This window comes from Salvelinus alpinus, chromosome 3 (assembly GCF_045679555.1).
Source record: "Salvelinus alpinus chromosome 3, SLU_Salpinus.1, whole genome shotgun sequence".
NCBI lineage: Eukaryota > Metazoa > Chordata > Actinopteri > Salmoniformes > Salmonidae > Salvelinus > Salvelinus alpinus.
The window spans coordinates 26,449,559-26,474,422 of record NC_092088.1 but is presented as its reverse complement, the minus strand read 5'-3'; the positions used below and the strand labels follow the sequence as shown (position 1 = coordinate 26,474,422).

The following is a 24,864-nucleotide window of genomic DNA, read 5'->3' as shown; positions in this document are numbered from 1 at the left end:
ATGGTTCCACACTGGGTCGAATAGTCTTTTTACACAATGTAATTCAAAACTTGCCCCTGTTGCTGCCTGCCTATTGTTGTTTCCAGAGAATGTCTTGAGATCAATAATAGATTGCAAAATTAGACCAAATTGTTTAAGCTTCTTCAAAATTGGTCTTCTTGTTCTCCAATGCATACCTATCTCTAGGCTATATTTTGGTCATCATCCTTTCTATTTCACTGTTGACATAGGCCTGTAAGCCCCATGCACCTTGATGGCAACGCCACCTGTTGCTAAGCGAGCTCCGCCGACCTCTTGCTTTAGCTCCCCTCCTCTGACTAAAAATCCACTTTCCGCCCTTTAACCGTGGCCACATCCCGTCTGACTGCGCACTGCTCTCCATTGCCAAGTAGAATATCTGTCACTTTCCTAGCTAGGGTGCACGCACTAAAATCACCTCCTGGTATTACCTGTTGTAATAGGCTATCTATATTTTTACAGTGGAATTGTGCACTGCAATAGACTAGTTTACGAAAAAAAATACAATTTTACTGCAACTTCTGTAAGGTGTTTTTTAGGCTATCAGGAAAACCTGAGAAACAGAAGTACCAAAAAAGAAAAGCGCATTGGGAAAAATAGGCTATTTTTGTGATTCCGATCATGTCTGGCGAAGAGGCACCGGCACGACAGCAGCAAGAACCCGCAGAGGAGAAGACAGAGAACCCACCTACTGAGGAACCTCCATCGGAGGCAGCCCAAGAGGGTGAGCCATCCCCCGCGGAAGAGCCAGCAGACGAGCCTGTGGCGGCGGCGACCCCAGACAAAGCGCCCGTGGCGCCCGAGGAGGAAGTTTTCAGCTACCGTGCTTTGTTCCTAACGGGCTATGGAGGCTATGACAAAGTGAAGCTCCAGATGAAAAAGGGAAAGCCAAGCCTGAAAAGCGCAGAGGTGCTGGTGCGGGTCAAGGCGTGTGGTCTGAACTTCGCCGAGTTGATGGGGAGACAGGGGTTGTATGAGCTGCTGCCGTCGCCGCCCGTCACGCCCGGGATGGAATGCTCGGGCGTGATTGAAGCATTAGGGGAAGAGGTGACGGATAGAAAAGTGAGTCTAAAAACATAGCATCATGTTTCTTTCAAGCCTTTTCTTTCTTTCTTTATGGTAGCCTATTGCTCATCATTTATATTCAAATCAAATTCATGGGCGAGGCCCGCCCAATCAATACATAAAACGTGGCCCTTTTTGTCCAGGCACAGAACCGTTATATAGGCTATAATATTTTATTGAGGAGGCGTGCACAAAATCATGGTTAACAGTGCAGTATGACAGCACTGTTTTGGGCGCTCCTTTTACGTGATTTATCTCTTTAATATCTTCCTTTCTGCCGTCATATCATTTTCTTAGTTATTCATGCAGTCACAAGGCTGAAACAACATTGTGTCTCTGTACGAAAGCCTTATTACAAGATAATAAACATTTTAGTGGTTTTCGTCCTTGGCCGCATTATTGTCTTGATTTTAGTAGCAAATATTGGGCTACTATAATAGCAGTGAGCATATTCTGTCTTCCCAATGAAAGTCACATATCCTGTGGTCAGGTGGTGTGCCTTCCTGCTCCCTATCTCGATGTGTTATAACACCTCCAAGAACCTGTTGAGAAGTGATTATCAGAGGTTGGGGTTAAGAGCTTTGGTTCTCCCCTGTCTCCATTTGTTCACCCTCTGATACTTCCAGACTGTGAATATCCGACGTGGGATGGAGATGTGAAATGAGTGATGACACTGACACTGCCATGCTTCGAGAATTCCCCCAAGGGCTGTCAACTCATGTGGGCGTAACACTGCAATGACATGACCCAATCTATTTGATAAAGGGCTCTGATATAATATTTTGATATCAGCAATATTTCCTTTGGCGTGTGTGCGTGTGTGTGTTTTGGCCCCGTGTTTGTGTGCAATTGTTTGCCGATGTGCAAGGTGAGCCTATGTGTGAGTCTGTCTGTCTGTCAGACCCAAATAGTCAGTACTGTTTGTAAAGTACATCATAACCCTTCACTGTTCCACAAACATGGTCAGTTACATTTGATATTTCCTTCTCCTCCCCCTTCATTTTCTTCTCCTCCCCTTGCCACACCCCTTTCCACCCTCCCTTCCCCCGAACAAATGGCTAGAAGAATCCTATAGAAGGACAGCACATTCTTTCTGCACAACTGGCCTCAAATCAAATTGTATTGGTCACATACACATGGTTAGCAGATGTTAATGCAAGTGTAGTGAAATGCTTGTGCTTGTAGTTCCAAGACACCTAACCACCACCCCCAACAACAACAGCCTAGAGTCAGAGTGCTGCCCGATCTGTGGACAATATAAGGCAGAGCCCAGCTGCTGCCTTTAGAGTCTGTTTTGGGAGTAGCCTAGGCTTGGACCTGTTCCTGTTTCTGTTTATGCTGAGCTCAGTTTGTGTCTTTTGGCCAACATGGTCTCAACAACTCACTGTTTTATCGATGTTTGTCCGAACGGCCGCGTTGGCCCAACAATCAGTGAAGCTATCCAGAGGTGGACTGAGGGCGTGGCTGTTTCGGATGAGGTCACATGGGATATTTCCCGGGCTGAAACAGACACCAGCTTTGGGTCGTATTCATCAGGGCAAGCATTGCAATGTTTTAAAACGTTTTGCAATGAAAAAACAGAAATGAGCGTTTCTTACTGGACAAATCCAATTAGTCCCTCTCTGTTTCAGTCAGTTTTCATCTGTTTGGTACAAATGAATACGACCCTGTTTTAAAATCTTCAGCCTTGTTGAATCCTCTTCGCCCATCCTAAAAAGACCAGATGGATGTGATCAGATTGGTCAGTGATCAAATGATGTCAACCGTTGACATATTCACTTTTCGAGCATAAAGCCCCACCCACATTTGAACCTTTTCCTCAGTGGCGTTTGTTTTTTCCGTGTTCTCTTGTTTTTCTTTTCTATTCATTCTTTCCTGGTATGTGTTATTGACTGGTTCTTTGAAATACTCAACCACCACTTCCACAGAACATTCCTGAACAATGGTATATTTTCAAATAGAAGTTTCATACAGGTTCTCTTAGGTCTCAATTGGTCATGCACCCTTTTGTGCAGACTGAGGTCATTGACCGCATAAAATGCAATGTGGCAATGTGATCTGTGAGTCATGAGTACTTTATTGTCATGTGTTTGTGAGCAGCAGGAAGAGAAGCAACCCGTACATCTCGAGGAATTACAAACAGGAAATGTTATAATATTCAGAGACCGATTGAGCGACTTTCCTGCGTCTTCCGCCTCTTGGCCTCTTTCGAAACACAAATAAAAAGTCTACGGCTTGCCTGGTCCCAGATCTGTTAGACAATGACCATAGGAGTCGGGCAAGACCGCAACAATTGATCTGGCCCCAGGCAAGTAAGTCAGCAGTGCTCTCCTGACATGGGAGATTCAGCTATTGCAGGAGTGCATGTCAATAAAGACATCTCCTCCTCTCGTTCATAATATTCACATGGACCGTAGAAAGCAACTTCCAGTTGGCAACCACCACAATATTATTTTCATCCGGAAACTTTGCCACTCAGCAAATAGTTGTCAGGATTTTCACGGTGTTTAAGTGTGTTGTGACTTACGACCCATGTGAAATGTCCCTCTCTCAGGTGGGTGACCGTGTGTTGGTGTTGAGTCGTCACGGCCTGTGGCAGGAGGTGGTGGTTGTGCCTGCTAGCCAAACATTCATCATGCCTGAGTCAATGAGCTTCGAGGAAGCGGCGGCCCTCCCCGTCAACTACCTGACGGCCTACATTATGCTTTTTGAGATGGCCAACGTCAGGGCCGGACAGAGCATCCTCATCCACATGGCAGCAGGTACAGTAGTGGTGGACACACACACACATCCACAAGGGCGCAAACGCACACGCATACACACTCACACAAGTGCACATACACACACATTCTTACAAACATACACACACGCTCATGTTTACTTACCGGAATGTGACTGATTGTACATCGAGTAGCACACACAAGTCACATACACACACATACTATAAAAATGTACCCCTTTCCCCACCACACACACTCCACAGCCCCAGAATTTCCCCTCGCAACCACGGTAGTACTGTATAACATAGCCATTCATCTGCACCACTGACTAGGCCTAAGTCATGGCTTTGACATACTTCCCTTGATCTTAGAATAGGAGATTGCACAGTATATAGCTTATGTGGACATACAAGTCTGTAGTGACTCCCCTGTCCTTTTACCCTGGAACAATATGCCTCCATTTCCATGGCAACGCCACCTCTTACCTCTGAGGATAACACTGTACGACATGCAGCACCTTAGCCAACTGACAACATAGATCGTTATCATCCTGTTGCTTTGGTAACACTCGACGTTTCACGTAGATTTTTTAGCTTCATGGCCTTGAAAAAACAAAACAAAGATGGATAAGATAAGTAGGGTTTGGTTTATACTGTACTGCAGTGTTTCCAAAACTAGTGGTCACGGGGGTCACCTGATTTGAAAATGAGGATGCGAGAGAACCCCCCCCAAAAAAATACAAATGCTTAGTTCATAGAACCGCGGTTATGTGAGTAACCTTCGAGCTATGCTAACGGTTTCTGTTTTCTTCCTACAAATTGGGCTCTACCTTTCTTGAACACACACAGACACAAAGTAGGGGCTCCATTTTAACAAACTTAGCGCAATGGTAAATCTTAGTGCTGGTGGTAACGCTATCGGTCCGGGGGTGTGTCAGAAATATTTTTATGAGCGCAGTAGCTGGCGGTGGTGGTGCGAAAGGGCACGCTTCAACCAACGTGGAATAGATATTGAATTGCTGTCTGTGCCCAGTGGGTTGTGTTTTGAGTATCCACTATCAAATAAAATACAATTATATTTGTCACATGCGCCGTGTAGACCTTACTGTAAAATGCTAACTTACAAGCCCTTAAATGTAATACAATAAAATAACAATAACGAGGCTATATACAGGGGATACCGGTACCGAGTCAATGTGCGGGGGTACAGGTTAGTTGAGGTAATTGAAGTAATATGTACATGTACTGTAGGTACCAGCGACTATGCATAGATAATAAACAGCGAGTAGCAGTAGTGTAAAAAAAAAAGGGGGGGTCAATGCAAATAGTCTGGGTGCCTTGGGGGTAGAAGCTGTTAAGCCTTTTGGACCTAGAGTTGGCGCTCCGATACCGTTTGCAGTGCGGTAGCAGGGAGATGAGTCTATGACTAGGGTGGCTGGAGTCTTTGACAATTTTTAGGGCCTTCCTCTGACACCGCCTGGTATAGATGTCCTGGGTGGCAGGATCGGATGCCGAGAAGTTGCCATACCAGGCGGTGAAACAACCAGTCAGAATGCTCTCGATGGTGCAGCTGTAGAACCTTTTGAGGATCTGAGGACCCGTGCCAAATCTCCTTAGGGGGAATAGGCATTGTCGTTCCCCTTTTCACGACTGTCTTGGTGTGTTTGGACCATGATAGTTTGTTGGTGATGTGGACACCAAGTAATTTGAAGCTCTCGACCTGCTCCACTACAGCCCCTTCAGTGTGAATGGGTGCTGGCTCGGCCCTCCTTTTCCTGTAGTCCACGATCATCTCCTTTGTCTTGGTCACGTTGAGGGAGAGGTTATTGTCCTGGCACCACACTGCCAGGTCTCTGACCTCTTCCCTATAGGCTGTCTCATCGTTGTCGGTGATCAGGCCTACCACCGTTGTGTCGTCGGCAAACTTAAGGATGGTGCTGGAGTCGTGCTTGGCCATGCAGTTGTGGGTGAACAGGGAGTACAGGAGGGGACTAAGCACACACCCCTGAGGGGCCCCTGTGTTGAGAATCAGCGTGCCAGATGTGTCATTGCCTCACCTTACCACTATGAAGGGGAGCGTGTGTCAGATAAACAGAATTTCAAGGTTTGCTAAAAGCTTTTAGAGCTTACAGCCTGCCTGTTACAGAACAGTATGTCTAGAATACTGCAAGTGAGGCTTTTTTTGTACGTGGCACCAATCACCACACCTGGGTTAAAATAGTATTTGAAGTCTTTCTACTGTATTTGAGCTTGATTCAGCTTGCCTAGCAAAATGGAACCAATGGAAAGCTAAATATGTGTATGCGACCAATAAAATTAGATTTTGATTTGAAGTCCCAAAAGTGCCAAACCTGCTGGCTCAATCAAACTCTCAAAGTGTCCATCACATCTCTCCTCCATTAAATTTAACTTCTATCATATTCCCATCCCGTCTCAGCTCCGTTATCCCGTCTCCACTCTATTAAATTTCTCCTCCATCACGAATCACCTTCATCAGGAATCACCTCTGTCACAATTTTCCTGCCTCCATGTTACCTACAGTATCTCTCATGCTATGCGTCCCTCGTGCCTCTCTCTGTGTCTTGTCCCCTTATGTCCCTCACCTACTGTAGGTGGTGTGGGCATCGCTGCCACCCAGCTCTGTCAGTTGCTGGAGGACGTGACCGTGTTTGGAACTGCGTCGGCCAGCAAGCACGAGACCATTGGCCAGGGGGGGGTCACCCACCCCATCGACTACCGTACACGAGATTACGCCGAGGAGATCCGTAAAATCAGCCCCAAGGGTAAGGATGGATTGGACATGCAGCCTGGTCCAAGATCTGTTTGTACTGTCTTGCCAACTCCTATGGTTATTGGTGTGACAATCACCATAGGAGTTGGCAAGACAACGCAAATAGATCTGGGACCAGGCTAAAGGGCGGTATCATCAGCATCACTGATAGGTGCCTTTGTCATCTCCTCTTTGAAGTATTACACTATATATACAAAAGTATGTGGACACCCCTTCAAATTAGTGGATTTGGCTATTTCAGCCACACCCGTTGCTGACAGGTGTATAAAATCGAGCACACAGCCATGCAATCTCCATAGACAAACATTGACAGTAGAATGGCCTTACTGAAGAGCTCAGTGACTTTCAACGTGGCACCTTCATTGGACACCACCTTTCCAACAAGTCAGTCAAATTTCTGCCCTACTAGAGGTGCCTCGGTCAACTGTAATGCTGTTATTGTGAAGTGGAAATGTCTAGGAGCAACAACGGCTCAGCCATGAAGTGGCAGGCCACACAAGTTCACAGAATGGGACTGCAGAGTGCTGAAGTGCGTAGTGCGCAAAAATGGTCTGTCCTTGGTTGCGACACTCACTACCAGGTTCCAAACTGCCTCTGGAAGCAACTTCAGCACAAGAACTGTTCCGTCGGGAGCTTCATGAAATGGGTTTCCATGGCCGAGCAGCCGCACACAAGCCTAAAATCACCGTGCGCAATGCTAAATGTCGGCTGGAGTGGTGTAAAGCTCGCTGCCATTGGACTCTGGAGCAATGGAAACGTGTTCTCTGGAGTGATGAATCATGCTTCACCATCTGGCAGTCCGACGGACAAATCTGGGTTTGGCGGATGCCAGGAGAACGTTACCTGCCTGAATGCATAGTGCCAACTATAAAGTTTGGTGGAGGAGGAATAATGGTCTGGGGCTGTTTTTCATTGTTCGTGCTAGGCCCCTTAGTTCTAGTGAAGGGGAATCGCAACTCTACAGCATACAATGACATTCCAGATGATTCTGTGCTTCCAACTTTGTGGCAACAGTTTGGGGAAGGCCCTTTCCTCTTTCAGCATGACATTGCCCCCATGCACAAAGCGAGGTCCATACAGAAATGGTTTGTCGAGATCGATGTGGAATAACTTGTCTGGCCTGCACAGATCCCTGACCTCAACCCCATCGAACAACTTTGGATTGAATTGGAACGCCAACTGCGAGCCAGGCCTAATCGCCCAACATCAGTGCCCAACCTCACTAATGCTCTTGTGGCTGAATGGAAGCAAGTCCCCGCAGCAATGTTCCAACATCTAATGGAAAGCCTTCCCAGAAGAGTGGAGGCTGTTATAGCAGCAAAGAGGGGACCAACTCCATTTCAATGCCCGTGATTTTGGAATGAGATGTTCGACGAGCAGGTGTCTACACACTTTTGGTCATGTAGTGTATCATTGCATACGATGTAAACTGTATGTCAAGCCTCTCGATCAGTACTAGTGATCCACTCGAGCAAATCAGTTTCCAATGGCATTTCTGTCTCTTTCCCTCAGGATTGGACGTTGTCCTGGACCCACTGGGAGGCTCAGACACCCAAAAGGCCTTTAGTTTGCTGAAGCCCATGGGAACCCTCATAGTGTTTGGTAAGAGACTAAATTACCATTGTTTGTATTAGCGTTTACATTACTCGCCTCCTGTCATCTCAACCGGAAAAGGTGTTTACCCACCTTTTTCTGTACCACTACATCCCTTCCTTACCGTAAATTTTGTAGAAGATTAACACATTCTATTTGCAATTCTAACATGTTTCATGGTATGTGAAATGACTTGATAACCTGCTTCCAATACATTTAAAATGTATTGAGGGGGAAAAAAATGCATTCCAAGCTAGCTTTTCAAGTGTTTGCATTTTTGAAGTGTTACAATTTAATTTGTGTTACAGTAAAATGTGATGTTGTGTAATTATTATATTTACACCACGTTTTTAACATGCACATTTCTGGCAGGGTGGTAATGTCCTCTCCATGTGTCCCTGACTTCATGACTCCATTACCCAGGTGCAGCCAACTGTGTGACGGGTCAGAAGAAGAACCTATTGGCGGTAGCCAAGACCTGGTACAACCAATTCACCATCAACACCCTGAGGCTGATGCATGCCAACAAGGCTGTGTGTGGCTTCCATCTGGGCTACCTGAGTGACGAGGAGGAGCTCATCACCCAGACCATGACCCGCCTACTGGAACTCTACACCCAGGGCAAGATCAAGCCCCGCATTGACTCCACCTACCACTTTGAACAGGTGTGTGTGTGTGTGTGTGTGTGTGTGTGTGTGTGTGTGTGTGTGTGTGTGTGTGTGTGTGTGTGTGTGTGTGTGTGTGTGTGTGTGTGTGTGTGTGTGTGTGTGTGTGTGTGTGCGCACACAGGTGCAGTGAATATATAGGAGTAGCTCAGTGGCTATACATTATATCCAGTATACAGTACCAGTCAAAATTTTGGACACGCCTACTCATTCAAGTTTACCTCATGAAGCTGGTTGAGAGAATGCCAATACTATTTTCTACATTGTAGAATAATAGTGAAGACATCAAAACTATGAAATAACACAAATGGAATCATGTAGTAACCCAAAAAGTGTTAAACAAATTAAAATATATTTTAGATTCTTCAAAGTAGCCACCCTTTGCCTTGATGACAGCTTTGCACACTCTTGGCATTCTCTCAACCAGCTTCATGAGGAATGCTTTTCCAACAGTCTTGAAGGAGTTCCCACATATGCTGACCACTTGTTGGCTGCTTTTCCTTCACTCTGCGGTCCAACTCATCCCAAACAATCTCAGCATCCCAAACTATAGCTCAACATTCAACACCATAGTACCCTCCAAGCTTATCATTAAGCTCGAGGCCCTGGGTCTGAACCCCGCCCTGTGCAACTGGGTCCTGGACTTACTGACGGGCCAACCCCCGGGTGGTGAAGGTAGGAAACAACACCTCCACTTTGCTGATCCTCAACACTGGGGCCCCACAAGGATGCGTGCTCAGCCTCCTCCTATATTCCCTGTTCAAACATGACTGTGTGGCCACGCACGCCTCCAACTCAATCATCAAGTTTGCAGACGACACAACAGTAGTAGGCCTAATTACCAACAATGACGAGACAGCCTACAGGGAGGAGGTGAGGGCCCTGGGAGTGTGGTGCCAGGAAAATAACCTCTCACCCAACGTCAACAAAACAAAAGAGCTGATCGTGGACTTCAGGAAACAGCAGAGGGAGCACCCCCCCTATCCACATCGACGGGACCGCGTTAGAGAAGGTGGAAAGCTTCAAGTTCCTCAGTGTACACATCACTGACAAACTGAATTGGTACACCCACACAGACAGTGTGGTGAAGGCGGCGCAACAGCGCTTCTTCAACCTCAGGAGGATAAAGAAATTTGTCTTGGCACTTAAAATCCTCCCCAACTTTTACAGATGCACAATTTAGAGCGTCCTGTCGCGCTGTATCACCGCCTGGTATGGCAACTGCACCGCCCGCAACCGCAGGGCTCTCCAGAGGGTGGTGTGGTCTGCCCATCGCATCACCGGGGGCAAACTACCTGCCCTCCAGGACACCTACAGCACCCGATGTCACAGGAAGGCCAAAAAGATCCTCAAGGACAACAATCACCCGAGCTACTGCCTGATCGCCCCGCTATCATCCAGAAAGCGATGTCAGTACAGGTGCATCAAAGCTGTGACCGAGAGACTGAAAAATAGCTACTATCTCAAGGCAATCAGACTGTTAAATAGCCATCACTAGCACATTAGAGGCTGCTGCCCTATATAGACTTGAAAACATCACTGGCCACTTTAATAATGGAATATTACATCACTCATCTCATATGTATATACTGTATTCTATCCTATTCTACTGTATCTTAGTCTATGCCGCTCTGACATTGCTCGCCGAAATATTGATGTATTCTTAATTCCATTCCTTTACTTTAGATTTGTGTGTATTGTGTTTATTGTTGTGAAATTGTTAGATATTACTGCACTGTTGGAGCTAGAAACACAAGAATTTCACAACACCCGCAAAAACATCGACAAAACACTCAAATTTGATTTGATTTGAAGAGTGTTCAAATCTGTCATCAAGGCAAAGGGTGGCTACTTTTAAGAATCTCAAATATAAAATATATTTTGATTTGCTTAACACTTTTTTCGTTACTACATGATTCCATGTCATCACTATTATTCTATAATGTAGAAAAAAGTTAAAATAAAGAAAAACCCTTGAATGAGTAAGTGTGTCCAAACTTTTGACTGGTACTGTATATATATAAACTCAGCAAAAAAAGAAACGTCCCTTTTTCAGGACCCTGTCTTTCAAAGATAATTCGTAAAAATCCAAATAACTTCACAGATCTTCATTGTAAAGGGTTTAAACACTGTTTCCCGTGCTTGTTCAATGAACTATAAACAATTAATGAACATGCACCTGTGGAACGGTCGTTAAGACACTAACATTTTACAGGCGGTAGGTAATTAAGGTCACAGTTATGAAAATTTAGGACACTAACGAGGCCTTTCTACTGACTCTGAAAAACACCAAAAGAAAGATGCCCAGGGTCCCTGCTCATCTGCGTGAACGTGCCTTAGACATGCTGCAAGGAGGCATGAGGACTGCAGATGTGGCCAGGGCAATAAATTGCAATGTCCGTACTGTGAGACGCCTAAGACAGTGCTACAGGGAGACAGGACGGACAGCTGATCGTCCTCGCAGTGGCAGACCACATGTAACAGCACCTGCACAGGATCGGTACATCCGAACATCACACCTGCGGGACAGATATACGATGGCAACAACAACTGCCCGAGTTACACCAGGAATGCACAATCCCTCCATCAGTACTCAGACTGTCCGCAATAGGCTGAGAGAGGCTGGACTGAGGGCTTGTAGGCCTGTTGTAAGGCAGGTCCTCACCAGACATCACCGACAAACAACGTCGCATATGGGCACAAACCCACCGTCGCTGGACCAGACAGGACTGGCAAAAAGTGCTCTTCACTGACGAGTCGCGGTTTTGTCTCACATGGGGTGATGGTCAGAATCGCGTTTATCTTTGAAGGAATGAGTGTTACACCGAGGCCTGTACTCTGGAGCGGGATCGATTTGGGGGTGGAGGGTCCGTCACGGTCTGGGGCGGTGTGTCACAGCATCATCGGACTGAGCTTGTTGTCATTGCAGGCAATCTCAACGCTGTGCGTTATAGGGAATACATCCACCTCCATCTTGTGCTACTCTTCCTGCAGGCTCATCCTGACATGACCCTCCAGCATGACAATGCCACCAGCCGTACTGCTCGTTCTGTGCGTGATTTCCTGCAAGACAGAAATGTCAGTGTTCTGCCATGGCCAGCGAAGCGCCCGGATCTCAATCCCATTGAGCACGTCTCGGACCTGTTGGATCGGAGGGTGAGGGCTAGGGCCATTCCCCCCAGAAATGTCTGGGAACTTGCAGGTGCCTTGGTGGAAGAGTGGGGTAACATCTCACAGCAAGAACTGGCAAATCTGGCGCAGTCCATGAGGAGGAGATGCACTGCAGTACTTAATGCAGCTGGTGGCCACACCAGATACTGAATGTTACTTTTGATTTTGACCCCCCATTTGTTCAGGGACACATTATTCAATTTCTGTTAGTCACATGTCTGTGGAACTTGTTCAGTTTATGTCTCAGTTGTTGAATCTAGTCATGTTCATACAAATATTTACACATGTTAAGTTTGCTGCAAATAAACGCAGTTGACAGTGAGAGGATGTTTCTTTTTTTGCTGAGTTTATATATATACAGTGGGGAGAACAAGTATTTGATACACTGCTGATTTTGCAGGTTTTCCTACTTACAAAGCATGTAGAGGTCTGTAATTTTTATCATAGGTACACTTCAACTGTGAGAGACGGAATCTAAAACAAAAATCCAGAAAATCACATTGTATGATTTTTAAGTAATTAATTTGCATTTTATTGCATGACATAAGTATTTGATACATCAGAAAAGCAGAACTTAATATTTGGTACAGAAACCTTTGTTTGCAATTACAGAGATCATACGTTTCCTGTAGTTCTTGACCAGGTTTGCACACACTGCAGCATTGATTTTGGCCCACTCCTCCATACAGACCTTCTCCAGATCCTTCAGGTTTCGGGGCTGTCGCTGGGCAATACGGACTTTCAGCTCCCTCCAAAGATTTTCTATTGGGTTCAGGTCTGGAGACTGGCTAGGCCACTCCAGGACCTTGAGATGCTTCTTACGAAGCCACTCCTTAGTTGCTCTGGCTGTGTGTTTCAGGTCGTTGACATGCTGGAAGACCCAGCCACGACCCATCTTCAATGCTCTTACTGAGGGAAAGAGGTTGTTGGCCAAGATCTCGCGATACATGGCCCCATCCATCCTCCCCTCAATACGGTGCAGTAGTCCTGTCCCCGTTGCAGAAAAGCATCCCCAAAGAATGATGTTTCCACCTCCATGCTTCACGGTTGGGATGGTGTTCTTGGGGTTGTACTCATCCTTCTTCTTCCTCCAAACACGGCGAGTGGAGTTTAGACCAAAAAGCTCTATTTTTGTCTCATCAGACCACATGACCTTCTTCCATTCCTCCTCTGGATCATCCAGATGGTCATTGACAAACTTCAGACGGGCCTGGACATGCGCTGGCTTGAGCAGGGGGACCTTGCGTGCTCTGCAGGATTTTAATCCATGACGGCGTAGTGTGTTACTAATGGTTTTCTTTGAGACTGTGGTCCCAGCTCTCTTCAGGTCATTGACCAGGTCCTGCCGTGTAGTTCTGGGCTGATCCCTCACCTTCCTCATGATCATTGATGCCCCACGAGGTGAGATCTTGCATGGAGCCCCAGACCAAGGGTGATTGACCGTCATCTTGAACTTCTTCCATTTTCTAATATCTGCGCCAACAGTTGTTGCCTTCTCACCAAGCTGCTTGCCTATTGTCCTGTAGCCCATCCCAGCCTTGTGCAGGTCTACAATTTTATCCCTGATGTCCTTACACAGCTCTCTGGTCTTGGCCATTGTGGAGAGGTTGGAGTCTGTTTGATTGAGTGTGTGGACAGGTGTCTTTTATACAGGTAACGAGTTCAAACAGGTGCAGTTAATACAGGTAATGAGTGGAGAACAGGAGGACTTCTTAAAGAAAAACTAACAGGTCTGTGAGAGCTGGAATTCTTACTGGTTGGTAGGTGATCAAATACTTATGTCATGCAATAAAATGCAAATTAATTACTTAAAAATCATACACTGTGATTTTCTGGATTTTTGTTTTAGATTCCGTCTCTCACAGTTGAAGTGTACCTATGATAAAAATTACAGACCTGTACATGCTTTGTAAGTAGGAAAACCTGCAAAATCGGCAGTGTATCAAATACTTGTTCTCCCCACTGTATATATATATATATACAGTGGGGAGAACAAGTATTTGATACACTGCCGATTTTGCAGGTTTTCCTACTTACAAAGCATGTAGAGGTCTGTAATTTTTATCATAGGTACACTTCAACTGTGAGAGACGGAATCTAAAACAAAAATCCAGAAAATCACATTGTATGATTTTTAAGTAATTAATTTGCATTTTATTGCATGACATAAGTATTTGATACATCAGAAAAGCAGAACTTAATATTTGGTACAGAAACCTTTGTTTGCAATTACAGAGATCATACGTTTCCTGTAGTTCTTGACCAGGTTTGCACACACTGCAGCAGGCATTTTGGCCCACTCCTCCATACAGACCTTCTCCAGATCCTTCAGGTTTCGGGGCTGTCGCTGGGCAATACGGACTTTCAGCTCCCTCCAAAGATTTTCTATTGGGTTCAGGTGGCTGGCTAGGCCACTCCAGGACCTTGAGATGCTTCTTACGGAGCCACTCCTTAGTTGCCCTGGCTGTGTGTTTCGGGTCGTTGTCATGCTGGAAGACCCAGCCACGACCCATCTTCAATGCTCTTACTGAGGGAAGGAGGTTGTTGGCCAAGATCTCGCGATACATGGCCCCATCCATCCTCCCCTCAATACAGTGCAGTCGTCTGTCCCCTTTGCAGAAAAGCATCCCCAAAGAATGATGTTTCCACCTCCATGCTTCACGGTTGGGATGGTGTTCTTGGGGTTGTACTCATCCTTCTTCTTCCTCCAAACACGGCGAGTGGAGTTTAGACCAAAAAGCTCTATTTTTGTCTCATCAGACCACATGACCTTCTCCCATTCCTCCTCTGGATCATCCAGATGGTCATTGGCAAACTTCATACGGGCCTGGACATGCGCTGGCTTGAGCAGGGGGACCTTGCGTGCGCTGCAGGATTTTAATCCATGACGGCGTAGTGTGTTACTAATGGTTTTCTTTGAGACTGTGGTCCCAGCTCTCTTCAGGTCATTGACCAGGTCCTGCCGTGTAGTTCTGGGCTGATCCCTCACCTTCCTCATGATCATTGATGCCCCACGAGGTGAGATCTTGCATGGAGCCCCAGACCGAGGGTGATTGACCGTCATCTTGAACTTCTTCCATTTTCTAATAATTGCGCCAACAGTTGTTACCTTCTCACCAAGCTGCTTGCCTATTGTCCTGTAGCCCATCCCAGCCTTGTGCAGGTCTACAATTTTATCCCTGATGTCCTTACACAGCTCTCTGGTCTTGGCCATTGTGGAGAGGTTGGAGTCTGTTTGATTGAGTGTGTCAATCAGTGTGATTGAGTGTGATTGACAGGTGTCTTTTATACAGGTAACGAGTTCAAACAGGTGCAGTTAATACAGGTAATGAGTGGAGAACAGGAGGGCTTCTTAAAGAAAAACTAACAGGTCTGTGAGAGCCGGAATTCTTACTGGTTGGTAGGTGATCAAATAATTATGTCATGCAATAAAATGCAAATTAATTACTTAAAAATCATACAATTTGATTTTCTGGATTTTTGTTTTAGATTCTGTCTCTCACAGTTGAAGTGTACCTATGATAAAAAAATTACAGACTTTGTAAGTAGGAAAACCTGCAAAATCGGCAGTGTATCAAATACTTGTTCTCCCCACTGTATATATATATATATATACACTGCTCAAAAAAATAAAGGGAACACTTAAACAACACAATGTAACTCCAAGTCAATCACACTTCTGTGAAATCAAACTGTGTACTTAGCAACACTGATTGACAATAAATTTCACATGCTGTTGTGCAAATGGAATAGACAAAAGGTGGAAATTATAGGCAATTAGCAAGACACCCCCAATAAAGGAGTGGTTCTGCAGGTGGTGACCACAGACCACTTCTCAGTTCCTATGCTTCCTGGCTGATGTTTTGGTCACTTTTGAATGGTGCTTTCACTCCAGTGGTAGCATGAGACGGAGTCTACAACCCACACAAGTGGCTCAGGTAGTGCAGCTCATCCAGGATGGCACATCAATGCGAGCTGTGGCAAGAAGGTTTGCTGTGTCTGTCAGCGTAGTGTCCAGAGCATGGAGGCGCTACCAGGAGACAGGCCAGTACATCAGGAGACGTGGAGGAGGCCGTAGGAGGGCAACAACCCAGCAGCAGGACCGCTACCTCCGCCTTTGTGCAAGGAGGAGCAGGAGGAGCACTGCCAGAGCCCTGCAAAATGACCTCCAGCAGGCCACAAATGTGCATGTGTCTGCTCAAACGGTCAGAAACAGACTCCATGAGGGTGGTATGAGGGCCCGACGTCCACAGGTGGGGGTTGTGCTTACAGCCCAACACCGTGCAGGACGTTTGGCATTTGCCAGAGAACACCAAGATTGGCAAATTCGCCACTGGCGCCCTGTGCTCTTCACAGATGAAAGCAGGTTCACACTGAGCACGTGACAGACGTGACAGAGTCTGGAGATGCCGTGGAGAACGTTCTGCTGCCTGCAACATCCTCCAGCATGACCGATTTGGCGGTGGGTCAGTCATGGTGTGGGGTGGCATTTCTTTGGGGGCCGCACAGCCCTCCATGTGCTCGCCAGAGGTAGCCTGACTGCCATTAGGTACCGAGATGAGATCCTCAGACCCCTTGTGAGACCATATGCTGGTGCGGTTGGCCCTGGGTTCCTCCTAATGCAAGACAATGCTAGATCTCATGTGGCTGGAGTGTGTCAGCAGTTCCTGCAAGAGGAAGGCATTGATGCTATGGACTGGCCCGCCCGTTCCCCAGACCTGAATCCAATTGAGCACATCTGGGACATCATGTCTCGCTACATCCACCAACGCCACGTTGCACCACAGACTGTCCAGGAGTTGGCGGATGCTTTAGTCCAGGTCTGGGAGGAGATCCCTCAGGAGACCATCCGCCACCTCATCAGGAGGTTAAACAGCTTGGAAAATGCCAGAAAATGATGTCATGGCTTTAGAAGCTTCTGATAGGCTAATTGACATCATTTGAGTCAATTGGAGGTGTACCTGTGGATGTATTTCAAGGCCTACCTTCAAACTCAGTGCCTTGACATCATGGGAAAATCAAAATAAATCAGCCAAGACCTCAGAATTTTTTTTGTAGACCTCCACAGTCTGGTTCATCCTTGGGAGCACTTTCCAAACGCCTGAAGGTACCACGTTCATCTGTACAAACAATAGTACGCAAGTATAAACACCATGAGACCATGCAGCCATCATACCGCTCAGGAAGGAGATGCGTTCTGTCTCCTAGAGATGAACGTACTTTGGTGCGAAAAGTGCAAATCAATCCCAGAACAACAGCAAAGGACCTTGTGAAGATGCTGAAGGAAACAGGTACATAAAGTATCTATATCCACAGTAGAACAAGTCCTATATTGACATAACCTGAAAGGCCGCTCAGCAAGGAAGAAGCCACTGCTCCAAAAACGCCATAAAAAAGCCAGACTACGGTTTGCAACTGCACATGGGGACAAAGATCATACTTTTTGGAGAAATGTCCTCTGGTCTAATGAAACAAAAATAGAACTGTTTGGCCATGATGACCATTGTTATGTTTGGAGGAAAAAGGAGGATGCTTGCAAGCTGAAGAACACCATCCCAACCGTGAAGCACGGGGGTGGCAGCATCATGTTGTGGGGGTGCTTCGCTACAGGAGGGACTGGTGCACTTCACAAAATAGATGGCATCATGAGAGAGGAAAATTAGGTGGCCATATTGAAGCAACATCTCAAGACATCAGTCAGGAAGTTAAAGCTTGGTTGCAAATGGGTCTTCCAAATGGACAATGACCCCAAGCATACTTCCAAAGTTGTGGCAAAATGGCTTAAGGACAACAAAGTCAAGTTATTGGAGTGGCCATCACAAAGCCCTGACCTCAATCCTATAGAAAATGTGTGGGTAGAACTGAAAAAGCATGTGCGAGCAAGGAGGCCTACAAACCTGACTCAGTTTCACCAGCTCTGTCAGGAGGAATAGGCCAAAATTCACCCAACTTATTGTGGGAAGCTTGTGGAAGGCTACCCGAAACGTTTGACCAAAGTTAAACAATTTAAAGGCAATACTACCAAATACTAATTGAGTCTATATAAACTTCTGACCCACTGGGAATGTGATGAAAGAAATAAAAGCTGAAATAAATCATTCTCTCTACTATTATTCTGACATTTCACATTCTTAAAGTAAAGTGGTGATCCTATCTGACCTAAGACAGGGAATTTTTACTAGGATTAAATGTTAGGAATTGAAAAACTGATTTTAAATGTATTTGGCTAAGCTGTATGTAAACTTCTGACTTCAACTGTGTATATATGTATGTATATATATATACACACACTGAGTCTACAAAGCATTAATAAGAACACCTTCCTAATATTGAGTTGCACCCCTCCTTTTTGCCCTCAGAACAGCTTCAATTTGTCGGGGCATGGACTCTACAAGTTGTCGAAAGCGTTCCACAGGGTGGCATGCTGGCCCATGTTGACTCCAATGCTTCCCACAGTTGTGTCAAGTTGGCTGGATGTTGTTTGGAGTGTGGACCATTCTTGATACACACGGAAACTGTTGAGTGTGAAAAACCCAGCAGCATTGCAGTTCTTGACACCAACAGTTTCACCTGGCACCTGTCTTGCCCATTCACCCTCTGAATGGCACACATACACAATCCATGTCTCAATTGTCTCAAGGCTTAAAATTCATTCTTTAACCTGTCTCCTGCCCTTCACCTACACTGATAGAAGTGACGTCAATAACGGATATAGTATATATTTGTGGCTCGGGGGCTCCTCCATAGCAGACGCAGAGAACGTAGTATTTCATGGATTCCTGCAGTCTAACAGAGTTTACATACAGATGTCGGATCTTAATTTTATCACTTTTGTTGTGGTACATTTTCCTGCGCATCAGGAAATTCAAAAGAGCCTTGTGATTTAGATACATTCACTGGAAATTCGAATTTCTCTTTCTCTCCATGCGGGGGAAATCGAGTCATTCGGACCAGTGCCAGCTATCAAAATCATCCTCCCTCGCTCGCTCAAATGCTAAACGCACCAGAATGAATATTAATAAATGTCCTACTGCTACTGTAAGGTCATATATCATACTACTGCGACATTCAAGTGTACAAAAATGTATCTGAAATGCAGCCATACACATCAACAACCGTCGGCGTATATAGCTTAGTAACACAAGATATATATTGATCTCCACTACGACATACACTCCACTACAAGTGTGAAATTGTATCCGAAATGCATTTATATATGCATTTCGGATATATATTATCGAAAAGAGGACATCTTAAGGTTTCTAGCGAACCTAAGGTTACGAATGAACTGTCAAAATTGATTTCAATCGTGGCCTGGGGTGTTCTAGGGACTAGGGCCTCCTGTCAGTATGTGTTCGATTCTGGTCCACACCCTTCTGGCACAAATACCTAAATCCTGGATTGGCTTGGTTTAGTTTCACATTTCAAATAATTATAGAAAGTCCAAGGATATTTTACCCTCGATACTAACAGTAGGTTACACCAACATTAGTTTCCATTCATACAAAGTGTTGGATATTTGCCACAGTAGATTTGCCATCGTAAACAAGTAAATACTTTATTTCTACAATACCTAAATCTTGCCAATCAATAAATCAAGTTGTTCCGATGATAATATCAACCAGAGGGCGAACATATCTTGAAAGACTTTGGTTGCAAGCAGGACTAAGGTAACAAGGACATAATGTTTTACGGAGCGGTAATGAGGTGGCCAATAATGGTTGCAATTGAGATTAGCTGTGTTTATGAATTTAGCGGGTATTGGTGGTTTAACGAGGCATCAGCTGGCGATAATCTAGTGCCATTGATGGTTACAATAAGCCCCTTGTTATTTGATTATATTCCAATACATTCTGTAGGCTACCCGTTAGCCTATCCATTGTCACATGATGAATGGTGTGAAAACCCGATAATAGGCTGCTGTTTGTGTTTCTCTGGCTGAGTTGATAGCTGATTTGGCCATCAGTTGATTGACAGATGTAGGCCTACTGTAAAACGATCAACTTTCCTCCAGTGTGGATGCTCGCCCACGTTTTATAGTTAGGCTATGTGTAACTTGCCAATGTAGTTATGGTCTTTGGTGTGGATGGCCCTTACAGTAGGTGAGATTTCCATTGCTAAACTGTTATGGCTGTAACCGCTGGACCACACAGGCACTGAGGCCACCAATAATTTATTCTGCCTATTGCTTGCCTTGAACATATAATAAAACCATTTATTTTCCCTAATGGAAAATACATCTTAGACCCTACAAATATGTCAATTTATTATAATCCACATACGAATTCTGCTGTAGCCTGCATGTAGTCTACATAATCTACCTGAACTGGCGCCCAGTGGACCTGCAGTCTAAGGTACAATGTAGGTAAAGTACTGCATTGTATACAAACACTGCTTCCAGCTGCCCCCTGGTGGCGATTCTAAATATTTCTGTATTGCTTTCATATAATCCCTCCAGAGGCTTGCACTCTTCCTTCCACTGCCTTGAAAGGCTATGTTTACACCTAGCTCTCCTGCTTCTTTAGTAATGTCTGATATTATGTCTGCTCAACAGGGTTGGACATCGACAGACTTTGTGGGAGGCAGAGAGGGTTTGAGAGGGGGGGGAGGGAGGGAGGGAGGAAGAGGTGGGGGTCTTTTCAAATCCCAATTCTGTTTACAAAGAGGAGCTACAACAATGTCATTATAGACTGACTGATTTGTTTACTTAGTATTCGTCAACCCAGTGGTTTCCATTGCGACGGTTGAGAGCCTTTCCAGAGAGGATGGGAAACGTCTCTCCCCCCGCTCCTATCCACTTGACCCCCTTCTGATTGGTCAGAAGGCTTGGCGTCAAAGGTTAGATTGATTAGTGGGAGCCTCGGTGTGACAGGAAATATGACTGGTGTATAGCTAGACCTCTTGTTGCTATGCGACTGCCTGGAAGCCGGTATCGTATCCGACTCCTTTTGAAAGGAGTGAATGAATGGAATAGTCATAGGATTGGTAGAATGAATTTAATATTTAATCTAACCTTCCTATGAAACTTTGTATCTATTGCAACTGGCATGTAGCCTATCTACGTCAGACTAACAGACTCGCCACTTGTAGAACGTGTGATGCTACATACTGTTGTTACAACTAATCCAGTAGAAGCTAGGCTCATTTTCTGTGTGACATTTTCATGACATTTCCAATAGTTCCTTGCATATTAATAATAATAATTAAATCCATATTTGACATTCATTGAAACTGTTTTGACAGCAGTCTCCCCACAGATATGAGCTCTTTGCTATCCACCCTAGCCTTCCTCCCACCCTCCCCTTCCTGTTTACACTGTCTGACGTGTCAGACTCACTGCAATTCTCAGCCCCTCCCGCTGATATGGGTCTGATGCCGGCAGTTGCTAGGTGACCGGCCGTGGTTGCCGTGGCGTCGGTTGTTAGGGGAAGCTTTGTTTGAGTGCCGTGGGGTGGGGTGAGTGGAGAGAGCAGGGGCAGTGGAGTCAGAGAGGCACTTGTGTGTGTGCAGTCCCAATTAAATAGGGACAAACCCTTTCAGTATTCATATGACAGACAGAGAAGATGTCATTATCTGAGCTTGGTAAAAGGAGAGGGTTTGATGCAGATTTCCAATGTGTTTATTACAAATGGGAAATAAACTGGATCCTGAACATCCAACTTTTGCACAGGAGCTAAAAAAGAAGAAGAGCATCTCTCTCTCTCTCTCTCTCTCTATCCCTCTCCCCCTCTCTCTCTCCCTCTCACCCTCTCTCTATCTCCCTCTTTCAGTTGGTTGGTTTGTCGATCTGTATTTCAACCTTTCTGTCTGCCTGCCGTCTCTCTTTTCTCTGTCCCTCCATCAGGTGGGTGACGCGATGAGGCGTATGCACGAGCGCAACAACATCGGCAAGGTGATTCTGCTCCCAGAGCCAAAGAAAGAGGAGGAAAAGCCCGAGTCCAACCCTGAGCCAGCAGAGACAGAGGACAAGGAAGAGGAGGAAAATGAGGAGAATAAGACAGAGACCAGCACAGAAGAGGTCAAGAGAGAGGAGAATTGAGAAAGGGAGAGTATGTATGTGAGCAGTAGACTTGAGCACTTCAACATTGGCCTTCTTCTCTACTCCTCAGTCCATGTCTCAGAAATCGACCATTGCCTCAGTGTTTCTATCTGTTTATACGTGTGAGGTGAAGTTGCCCCTAAGTGCTGATCTAAGATCCTTTTTTTTTAAAACCTCCTTTTGGTTAAAAGGTAGATTCTGCGAAACACAAAATAAACAGCCGTAACAGGCCGACTTCAGCAACAACAACGAGCACAAGGCGAGGCTGATTTCTACGCAGTTGTTGTCAAACAGCTATACTGACGCAGGAGACTGAAGCGTCAGCCGTGCACGTGCACAGATGCTCCGCGTGAGTGCATCGTCTTGCAGTGTGCTCGTCTGCAATATCGTTGGCTTACCTTGCCACTCGTGCCAACGGCACATCGCCGAGTCTCGGTTTAATAAGGCTAGGATAAGCTGAACTTAGAACTGCGCTTAGGGGCAAATGTGTATGGTGGTCTTGTTCTACTGACACTAGTGACTTAGTCATGTTGTTTGTATAATAGCTACTCAGACAAGTTGCTATGTTTCCGGTATGTTCCAAGGCCTTATGTTTCAAAGGAAAACGTGCCCCATTAGCAACACTTCATGAGTCATCAATGTAGACCCCTTTACTGTAATTTGTCTCCCTCCAAGTTGAATTGCATGCTCTTCTTGATTCAGCAGGCAGATACCGTATTGTTATATGAATTGGAGGTCCAGCTTTTAAACGAAAATGTGTTAGTATTTTGCATTAGTGAATTATGGAGTGTGTGTGTGTGTGTGTGTGCGTGTGCACGTGAGCGCTTCTGAGTGATATATGGTTTGATGTTGTTTGAATTGTGCTTTGCCAGATTTCTCTTTCAATGTCTTAATGTCATATTTCAACATTGTAAATTGTCGCTGACTTCGTGGCCACTTTTGAGAATACTATGAGACCAGTATTTAAGTGTCGTTTGTTATATGGATTGTTGCTTTTTCCTGACCTAGTGTGCCAAATTAAACACCAACTTTCCCCTTTGCCCATATATCACAAAAAGAATGAAAAACAGGGCCTTCCTTTACCTTGTCAAACTGTTTGAATTGTTCTTGATTAAACAATGTCCCGGTGACCTTGTGGTAAAAAAAAAAAATGTTTGGCACAAGCTTTTCTTGTCAACACTCTTCTTTCGTTTTGTGATTATCGTCGCACGGCTCTCAATGTTGAACAGTGCCTCTTCAGTATCAAAAGTATAATAGGAATATACTTATTATATACTTAATATACTTTTTATATTAAGTATATAAACAATCCCAGTTTGTAACTGTGTATTCTCAAGGATTGCCCCAGCCTTCCTCCAGACCAGTCAAGTTGCTCTGACTTAAGAAACAGGAGAACGTGGGAACACACTTGACTTTTGCATCAACTATAGTGCTTGCTCTCTGGACACTTTCTCGTTGGTGCCACGATGTTGTATTCTACGATGATCTGCATTCACTATTTATCTGTGGCCAAAATATCATATGACACACACAAATAGAACACTTGATTTGTAGAATTTGTATTAGGGAATTTCACATTTTTCCCCCCCGTGTTTTCATGGTGAATTCTCACTGTGTTCCATTTCATATCATTGGATCCGTATCTTATGGCTTTCATGAATGACTCCAAATGGTCTTGCCGAGCTCATGGTCTAGTGTTGACACACCCGGCTGCTTGCAGATGTATACCGAACCTGGAGACTGGGGTTCGATTCCCATGAGCATCCTTTCTACTGTATCTCCCCCTCTAATTCTGTTCTGACTAAATCAAGTTTGCAAATACAAAATGAGGCTCTAATTCCACTCTGCTTTCAAAACTCCAAATGGTTAATATAAGAGGAAGCAGATGTTTTTCCCAGCTGTGGCGGTAACCCGACGCAGCAGAGAAAGGAAGCTACTCTTCTCCCCGTCCAAAACCACGCCACCACACACATTCCACTCATACTCTCCACTCCCTCTCTCTCTCTCTCTCTCTCTCTCTCTCTCTCTCTCTCTCTCTCTCTCTCTCTCTCTCTCTCTCTCCGGAGAGCCTTCCCATCTCTTTATTTTCATGTTAAACAAGTCAATTGAAATGTAACTTTTGTTTAGGAATGTGTTTAGGATTAGTGTTTGTTTTTCCATTTGCAATTTTTCCTCTCTGTCAGAAGTGAAAATGGAAAGGTTGGGTTTGTGTAGTGTTCCTTCTTTCCTGGCATTAGAATGAATGAGGTATGAGCTAAGACATGGCTGGGATTGTCTGGAAGGAATTGGGACCGGGAATCTGAGTATCTGATTCTTTTCCCCCCCAGAGTCCTTATGACCCTGCAGGTGTTTCCACCCATTCTGAAACCTGAATCATACTGACCGTTGATTTTCATTGTTCAGAGCCAGCGGTTTGTTGTGGTAATGCGTTTGTTGCTCAAATCCCCATATTTGTTTGCCTATTTTTACTTCATCCAAAAGCACCTACGGACGTACCCAAGCCCTTAATATGACACTACTAACTTTACAAGTGGTTTGTTTATGTTATCATACACTTCCTTGATGTATTTGAAGTCTTTGATTGAAATTCTCTGCAGTGCTTGAATCTGTGTTTTCACCACTTTCTATGACGCTGTCCACATGAACTGGTGACGCTTTTCTGACGTTTTGCCCTATGCCTTACCTGTATTGTACTGTACATGTTTTCTGAAATGAATAAATTGCATTCCAAAATGACAAACTGGCTTATCTAGGCTATGCCTATTTCTTTGTGCTTTCACGCCCTGAGCTGTCCTATATACAG

The 24,864-nt window shown here is 45.1% G+C and overlaps 1 protein-coding gene across 1 annotated transcript; it reads left to right on the top strand.

Annotated features, from left to right (window-relative positions):
* The first annotated feature begins 390 nt into the window (after positions 1-390).
* LOC139570448 (synaptic vesicle membrane protein VAT-1 homolog) lies at positions 391-24,801 on the top strand. Its single transcript, XM_071392336.1, has 6 exons — positions 391-1,080; positions 3,638-3,845; positions 6,415-6,585; positions 8,106-8,195; positions 8,610-8,851; positions 21,867-24,801. The coding sequence occupies exons 1-6, from the start codon at positions 640-642 to the stop codon at positions 22,059-22,061; spliced, it is 1,347 nt and encodes a 448-aa protein (XP_071248437.1). The 5' UTR covers positions 391-639; the 3' UTR covers positions 22,062-24,801.
* Positions 24,802-24,864: the final 63 nt, after the last annotated feature.

Excerpts from the sequence above, each read along its gene's own strand:
- LOC139570448 (XM_071392336.1), top strand. The coding sequence starts at position 640 with ATGTCTGGCGAAGAGGCACCGGCACGACAGCAGCAAGAACCCGCAGAG. Across the intron at positions 3,846-6,414 it reads CCTCATCCACATGGCAGCAG|GTGGTGTGGGCATCGCTGCC; the intron begins GTACAGTAGTGG and ends CACCTACTGTAG. Across the intron at positions 8,852-21,866 it reads CCACCTACCACTTTGAACAG|GTGGGTGACGCGATGAGGCG; the intron begins GTGTGTGTGTGT and ends TCCCTCCATCAG.